The sequence below is a fragment of the Arachis hypogaea genome, chromosome 2 (assembly GCF_003086295.3).
Source record: "Arachis hypogaea cultivar Tifrunner chromosome 2, arahy.Tifrunner.gnm2.J5K5, whole genome shotgun sequence".
In the NCBI taxonomy this organism is placed as follows: Eukaryota; Viridiplantae; Streptophyta; class Magnoliopsida; order Fabales; family Fabaceae; genus Arachis; species Arachis hypogaea.
In genome coordinates this window covers 26,549,492-26,557,795 of record NC_092037.1, presented here as the reverse complement: position 1 = coordinate 26,557,795, position 8,304 = coordinate 26,549,492, and the positions used below count along the sequence as shown (strand labels likewise).

Sequence of the window (8,304 nt, the reverse complement as noted above, 5' to 3'; positions counted from 1 at the left end):
TCTTGGGTTATGCGCCGCGGTTCATTATCAAGTTGAAGGGGAGATCTCAGTGTATGACACCGCAACAGATCAACGAAGCTTGGGAAAGCTCGTACACAACGAGGAGCGACGGGCTAGTGGAAGAGACGGTGCCGTCGAGCCTGTAGCGGTGTATGATGCCTGCGATCTTCAACCATAGGTATGCCCCCAATTGGAAATTGTGTCTTCGTCAGGATATCGCTCAACTCGGGTGATGGCGGGGTTACGTTCTTCCATGGACGGCGATGTTCACATGAAAGCGGCGGTGCATTGTCTAGTGCCTCAGAAAAATGCTGCTGGTCCGAAAGTTGGTCCTGTTATAAGTGAAGATGACGCACCTGCAGACGGTTTAACTTTGAACGGTGCGAAGGTTGATGAAGGCAGTATTGGGGCTGGGAGTGCTAGGGATATTAGTGTTGGAAATCCAGGGAACAGTGATGGTAAGGATTTGGAATGAGAGGAGCAGATGCTAGAAAATAGGAAGACGTGAGAGCTGGCTGTTAAATCAGGAGCCGTGTAGTACAACGATGAAGATGATATTATGGCAATTATTCAAGAACAGAATGATGCATTAGCTCAGAAGAGGAGATTAACAAAGCATAAAGAAAAGGCACAAAGTTGCAGACCAAAAAATCTCAAAAAGGTGTGTAAAACAGTTTTAAAATGATTTTTAGTTCTTGCATTGTTAAAGGGTTACGGCGTGTTAGAAAATTGAGTATGGTGAAAGAACTAAAAAAGAAGCAAAAAGTAAATATGTTAGAGTTGGTTGAAATTAAGATGCAAGTTGTGACTAAGTTTGATGTAGTGCGTGAAAGTTTGTAGAGTCGGCAGGCACATTCGGGGGTCTGTTATTAATGTGGGATGACATGCAATTTAAAATAAATAATTGTTACAAAAGGAAAAGATGATTATATGTTAAAGGAGTACTGTTAAAAAAATGAGTTCAATTGTACATTTTATTTAGTATATGGTGCTCATACTAAATTGGAGAAACTGGCTGTGTGGGAGGAACTGAGTTTTGTAGCTGGGTTAGGTCGAGGTCCGATATGTTATATGGGAGACTTTAATGAGGTTATATAGATTGAAGAAAGAAAATGTCAGGACAGGTTACAACATCAGCAAAAGAGTTCAAGGATTGGGTTCAAGATATATAGTTAGTGGCCTACTGTTGAATGATCGAAAATTTACTTGGTTCAAAGACTGCTCCTGCAGTCGTATTGATAGAATTCTATTGAGTGTAGAATGGCTTGAGAAATTTTCAGAAATTCGATTAAAAAGTGGACCAAAAATTATTTGAAATGTATGGCTAGAGAGGAACGGACGGATCTTTAAGAACAAGAAAACCAGAGTAGAAAAGTGTTTCTCAGATTTTTAACTAGTTACAAAGAATAATGTAATTTGGATCTTTTTAGCTAATGTTATTATCGGAGATAACACTAAAAATTGTTTTCAGGTTTTGATTGATTTTTTTATGTTTGTAATTTTGTCGCTTCATTTTATTATGTTGAACTCATTTGTTAAAAAAAACGTATAATATATGTATAAACAAATTATATGAATATGAAATATCTTTTTTTTAAACGATAAATAAAAAATGAATAACGTAGGTAGAGGGTACATATTGCACCACACGACCGTTAGGAATGGCATATCCGTCAACGGTGGGTCCCATCTCCCAAAAAACGGAGACAGAATCAGAACAGTTCACAGGACGCGTTAAGGTTAAGCACCGCTTCTGACACGATGTTTTCGCGTCTCCCGAATATGCGGATAAGACACCAAACAGATGCTGATTCATGCTGATTACGCACAAATGCACAATTATCAAATTCACTTTGTTATGATGAGATAATTTCTTTTATTTTTTCTTATTCTTATTTCTTCCCACGTTTTTGCCTCACTTTGCGACTATACACAACACATGGGAGCCTTATTCCTTTTATCTTTTAGTTACATATTAAAAATAATGAAATTTGAACCTCAGATTTATTCTATTCTATTTGACCATATCATTGTAATGGCTTTCATTCTATTCATGTTGGGTAACTAATTAAGGACTTTTATTTTATTTATCAGGTCGAATTTATTCTTTTTCTTATAACTCTATATTATTTAACTATTTTCACATATTTAAAAACATTTGATAAAATCACGGTATATTATGATGCGTAATTAGTTGTGGTCTTTTCATATTTTCTAAAAGAAAAAATATAGAATATTAATATATTATTTGTTAATTTATTATTAATAATAATTAATTATATTTTAAACAAATATATAAAAAAATATATCTAAGAAATATATTTATAAGGACATTTTTATTAGACACAACTATAAAAAAATATTTTTATTAGACACATCCATTTCATTAAACATAATCATAAATAAGAGTCAACAGAAATTAACAGAAATACTGCTGATAACGTAGCGGGATTATTTTTAAAATTATAATATACGTAATTATAAAATATTATGATAGATATATCAAATCGATTCTAAAATTTTAAAATCCTTTTTAGACTAATTTATATAGTAAAATATTAGAATTTAATAATGAAATTGTTAAAATTTATCGTGCATACAAAATTTTTCAAAAATATAAATCAGCAAAACTTATATTATATTACCGAATATATATTAGAAATTTAGTATTTTTAAAAACAAATAAAATCACCTCGAATCCCCAAAGAAAAATTGAGATTGCTTAACAAGTGAAACATTATGATAGGATGGAGAAGCATTATTCCTTTATGCTTCCGTAGTTCCATTCCATCTTATACTCTTTTTATTTATTTAATTTTTAATTTTATTGTCAAGAGTAAAGAAAAGGAAATGCCTCTGGCTTTAAAATGACAAGGAAGCAACAAAGCCAGAGCGGGAACGAACACACACACACAAGAGAACTCCTCTTCTCTTCTTTTGTGCATAAATATAAAGCTCTCTCTTTAACCTCTTTGCTCACACAACAAGCAAAGCATTTTAGCATTCAACACCTTATTAACCCGCTTTTCTAGAGATCCGTCCTTATAACTCCTTGGTTCCAACCCTTTCATTCCATTCCGTTAAAGCTTCTTCCTTATTTCAGTGAGTTCTTTTCTCATTTTCGTTACTCTGGACTCTGGAGCCTTCTCTATTCTTGCTTCCTTCCTTTTCTTAGCTATTTACTTGAAATCTCTAGCGTTTTTTCTTTTTTCTTTTTATGCCGTTTAAAACACTATTTTCGCAACAATAAAAGAAAACTCTGTTTTGCGAATTTTTTTTTTTTTAAATTTGGTGTATGCGCATTGGATTGGCTCAGATCTGATGCCGTTTTGAGATTCCAGCTGTCGTTTCTTTCGATTTTATCATTTTATATTTTCCATTTTCCGTTTTCCGTTTGGTGATCGTTAATGTTATGGCCTAACTCCTAACCGCCGCTGCCGGCGGCGGCGGCTCTGGTCAACAAATGACTTCTGAATCGGAAATATAGCTTCCGCGTCAAACGGCGTTAATATGTTAATTGACCCTTTTTTTTTTTAGCTTTCCTTTTCCTTTTTATGTTATAGAAAAGTCTAATTTTACGCTATTAAGTGTTATTTAGTTATCTGTATTAAAATTTGTAGCTATGGTAAGAAAATAATTTATTAATGTGTAATGAAGGATATGATGGAAATTATTTTGCGTTTCATTTTTTATTATTTTAATATCTTGAGAGTGTTGCAGATATGTCTCCACCAATTGAGTCCCCAGCCAAGGTTGCCATAACTCAGCATTCTAAAACTCCACCACTTAATGAGAGGATCATTTCATCCATGACAAGGAGATCCGTTGCTGCACACCCTTGGCATGATCTTGAAATAGGTCACCACTAACATCTATTTTTTCTCTTTGAAAGAAAAGATGATTTTGATCAAAATTTGCTTCTTGTGTTTTCTTACTTTGTTTGGCATTCTAATTGGTGATTTCACTACAATGCAGGACCTGAAGCTCCAAAGATCTTTAATTGTGTAAGTATGCTTATAATGCTGAACTTAAATTTTGCAAATTGTTGTAGTTTTGGATGACCATTTACACTGTAAAGGTAGTTATTTTTTTGACATCGCGATACACGTGTGAAACTCCTTTAGCCTCAAAATGCGTCAAAATTTAAATTCTTGTTGTAGAAGTCTTAAGCATCAATGCATCATAAACATTATTTAACTGATGACATGAATTGTGATATAGAAATACAAAAGCAGAGAGATGGAAATGGATATTTTCTATTCACACATTTAGGAAGAATAGAAAATACAAAAAATTTTGTCTTTTAGCAGAAAGATTTTGCATGTCTTGTCCACAACCCAACGAGTTTCTGTATCTATCTACTATCTATGTCTTTCTCTCTCGGCATTTTTATGTCAATGACAGTAGCCAAACATAGCCTTCAGGGGATTATTTTATTGATGCCACACATTATAAGTATACAATAGAATGCTATCTTCAATTACAATCTCTACTAATTGTACAACTTGATATGCAGTTATGGATACAAGCTGCATATCAAGTTGTGAGCTGAAATTGTTATCTGAAAAGGAAATTAAATAAGATCTTTATGGCGAAAAAGAGAATTTGACATTTTGGTTGCAATGAATATTTCAGGTGGTTGAAATTGGAAAAGGAAGCAAGGTGAAATATGAACTTGACAAGAAAACTGGGCTTATCAAGGTGATCAATCATAGCCTGTTGTACTGTTTAGCATGTTAATCTTGTTTCTGTATGATATTCCTGAACATGCATTCATTTGCAGGTTGATCGTGTCCTTTACTCATCAGTTGTATATCCTCACAACTACGGGTTTATCCCACGTACCATTTGCGAGGATAGTGACCCCATGGACGTCTTGGTTATTATGCAGGTACTTTCATTTTGCTCTTTGTCAAGCATCAACTTCTTTCGAATAATTTCCTGTGTGATGATTCCTTGGGATCTAAGCACATGTGAATGCAGGACTTTTGTCAAATCAGGATTTGGTTGCAAATTGTAATGTGAATTGCATGTGTTTGGCATTCTTAGAAATGTTGTCCTTCTTGTGGATGGTAGCCTGTCAAGTTTTTGCACAAGAGCAGGCAAATTTGATATATTGTTATTAATTATAAAATAGAATTTATTGTGATTGTCAACAATAAGTAGTTACTAATGTATTATATCAGATGCAACAAGTTGGTGGTTCTGGTACACGGCGCAACATTTTAAGCAAGCTTTTCAATATAGCTTCTATAGTATTTTCATGATTCTACCATCATATGCAGAGTAATCATTTTCTATTTAAAAATGATGTAGACATTGGGCCATATCTTTCTTATTACTAGGCTATGATCTGTCAATTCAAAATTCATTATTAAGTTACCAATAAATGTTTGCTAACAAATAGTCTTCTGGTTCAATCTTTATTTTTATTATTATATTATTTTTTGTATTAAAGATTTGTGAGCCATCTTATATTGCATGATTTTTAGTATAAGATGTGTCATGATTTACGGTTTTGCTACTTTTTTAGATTCTAAACTTTATTCATACTTCAACAGGAGCCAGTTCTTCCCGGTTGCTTCCTTAGGGCCAAAGCTATTGGACTCATGCCTATGATTGATCAGGTATAAATATTAAATACACAGTTCCTGATACCACATGACAAGAACACTTCTTTTTTTGTATTATTAATCATACACTAACTGACAATTTTCAGGGTGAGAAAGATGACAAGATCATCGCCGTGTGCGCCGATGATCCCGAATATCGCCATTATAATGACATCAAGGAGCTTCCACCACATCGTCTGGCTGAAATCCGTCGCTTTTTCGAAGACTGTATCCTTAAAAATTTTTAATGCTCTTATACTATAGTTTGGTCAGAACTTCCTTATTGTTAGGATCTGCTTAAACACTCGATTACATTATTCTTCTTTTTGCTTTTTGTTTTGGCACAATGTTTTTCCTTCATAAAATAAATAGACAAGAAGAATGAGAACAAGGAAGTTGCGGTAAACGACTTTCTTCCTGCCACAACTGCTTATGAAGCAATCAAGCACTCCATGTAAGCTAACATTTATGTGGTTCATGCACATTACTAATGTTTCTCCTCAGTTTATTAAACTCGAAGATTTTTATACCTTAAGATTAATGAGTTTACATAAATTGATATCATAAAATTTGACCCACAAACTCTTATTTGTTTATTGGAGGATCTAAACTGGCAGACCCTTAAAACCCATACGAGTCAACTCGAGTTTTGGATAACCTTGTTAAGGAAAGTTTAGGGTCTATTTGCCATTTCGTTTAAGGAAATGTATTTGTTTACATTTTCAGTATTCTGTATTTTAAAAGAGTTGTAAAAAAAAAGTAAAAAATAATAAAAATTTGTTTTCCATTTTTTTTGTGTTTTTTTTTTTACAAAATCTTGTAAATAGAAAATTTTTCTAAACAGGTCCTTATATTTTTTTGCCCTAATAGTGCCTTTTCTCAAATATTAAGAATTTAGTTTTAATATTTACAAACGTATAACTATTTTTGTTTGTTCTGAAGGACCCTTTATGCGGACTACATTGTGGAGAGCTTGAGGCGGTAGTGTTGATGCGTGGGAATTTCTTTAATCGTGAAGAATTGAAGACATACTTATGATGATTAAAGGATGCAAGTTTTTACGAATATACTATATATTATGACGAAAAAGAAAAGGCTATATATACATGCATATTATTTTATTATTGAAGAGTGTGAATTCATATCTTCATTGTTTTTTTTTTTTTTTTGGTTAAGTAACGGGGCTAACGCCCTCATATCTTTCATTATTAATGCCAAAATTACATGTTCGTTCTCGCCTTACTTTTGTAGTCCAAGATGCCTCAAACATGCATTTTCTTTTTATACTATATTCACCATTACCCTTTTCTTTATGTGCTTATGGACTGTATATTTGCCGTATGAAAACTATATCGACTATATCGATTCGGATATAATTTTGAAAATAAATTAAGTAAAAAAATTTTAAAAAAATTAAGAATAAATAAATTGTGAAAAAAATATTTTATTAGTGACAAATAAATAACATAAGAAGTAAAAATAAGAAATAGTGATGAAAAATATGTATTAAGAATTTCATTAATGTCAAAAAAAAATGAATGAATTTTTTTAAAGTGGAATACCTACTTTTATGAATTTCGTTTGTATTTGATGAACAAAGTCAAGAATAGTGAGAAAAATTAAAAGAGAGCAAAGAATAGAGATTTCTCTAACTTTTAGAAAAAAAATTTGATAGAAGTGAGTTGAGGTTTTTGATAGTCTCAAACTATTTTAAAAGGGGAGTACATTATTCAATGGTTATAATGTTATATTCAATTTATCTTTTTTTATCACATGACTTGTTACTAAATATAGTTGGCTGAAGGTGTTTTTTCACTAAAAATAGATGTAAGAAAAAAGTTGATTTTCGGATATTCGTGACAAAGAAATATGTTGATAAAAGAATGCTCATAACATGTGATATTATTAATGATGAAACATCTAATTTGATTCACTCCTAACTAAATAATATTTTCTACACTTCAAATTTAAACAATCAATTTTTATCAATTTAATTTTTACTTAAAAAAAATTTTAACTTTTAAAATATTCTTTTTGAATTTTATCCTTTTAGTCTAACACTTATAAGAAGAGGTTTACTTTTTTTTTTTGGGCTATGTTTGAACCATCTTAAAACTATTCATATACAATAAAATTAAATTTTTAGTGTACAACAACTATCATTGACTTCTTTTATATTTTACAAGCGTCATGTATTATAAAAGTTAATTATATATTTGTATATATGTGTATTATTTTATATATTTTTAATATTTATTTTATATTTAAATATATATTTTATATAAGTAAATTACTTATATTTATTTAAATAAATATTATATAAAAATATTTTTAACAAAAAAAATAATTAAAATATATACATACGTTATATTGAACAATTTAATTAAACTAATATGATTTTCAGACATAATTTTCAAACATCTTTCATGTAAATAGACATCATTGATTTATCTCTCTAGAGATTTATAATACAAAAAGTGATAAACACAGTGCGAAAATGACGGAAACTTTGGCATCTTGATAAACTGTTAGTTAATTATGTGTTCAAAATAATCACCAATGGTGCATATCCTTCGTCTAGAGTTTCGTATAGCAACGTTTCACATTTTTATCTTATTAGTTAAGGGAATTTAATTTAACTAGATTTTGATCAGGGCAATGTGTGGAGAATTTGAATTATAATTTTTATATA

At 31.1% G+C, this 8,304-nt stretch overlaps 1 protein-coding gene across 1 annotated transcript; it reads left to right on the top strand.

Annotated features, from left to right (window-relative positions):
- The first annotated feature begins 2,680 nt into the window (after window positions 1-2,680).
- Window positions 2,681-6,854, top strand: LOC112742053 (soluble inorganic pyrophosphatase 4). Its single transcript, XM_025791267.3, has 9 exons — window positions 2,681-3,102; window positions 3,721-3,858; window positions 3,976-4,004; window positions 4,636-4,701; window positions 4,784-4,891; window positions 5,562-5,627; window positions 5,720-5,840; window positions 5,985-6,066; window positions 6,555-6,854. Exons 2-9 carry the CDS (start codon window positions 3,723-3,725, stop codon window positions 6,595-6,597), a joined length of 651 nt encoding a protein of 216 aa, XP_025647052.1. The 5' UTR covers window positions 2,681-3,102; window positions 3,721-3,722; the 3' UTR covers window positions 6,598-6,854.
- The last annotated feature ends 1,450 nt before the right edge of the window (window positions 6,855-8,304 follow it).

Bases quoted from the DNA above. Each gene is read 5' to 3' on its own strand.
- LOC112742053 (XM_025791267.3), top strand. From the start codon at position 3,723: ATGTCTCCACCAATTGAGTCCCCAGCCAAGGTTGCCATAACTCAGCAT. The intron at 4,005-4,635 runs GTAAGTATGCTT...TGAATATTTCAG, and splicing joins CTCCAAAGATCTTTAATTGT to GTGGTTGAAATTGGAAAAGG. The intron at 5,628-5,719 runs GTATAAATATTA...GACAATTTTCAG, and splicing joins TCATGCCTATGATTGATCAG to GGTGAGAAAGATGACAAGAT.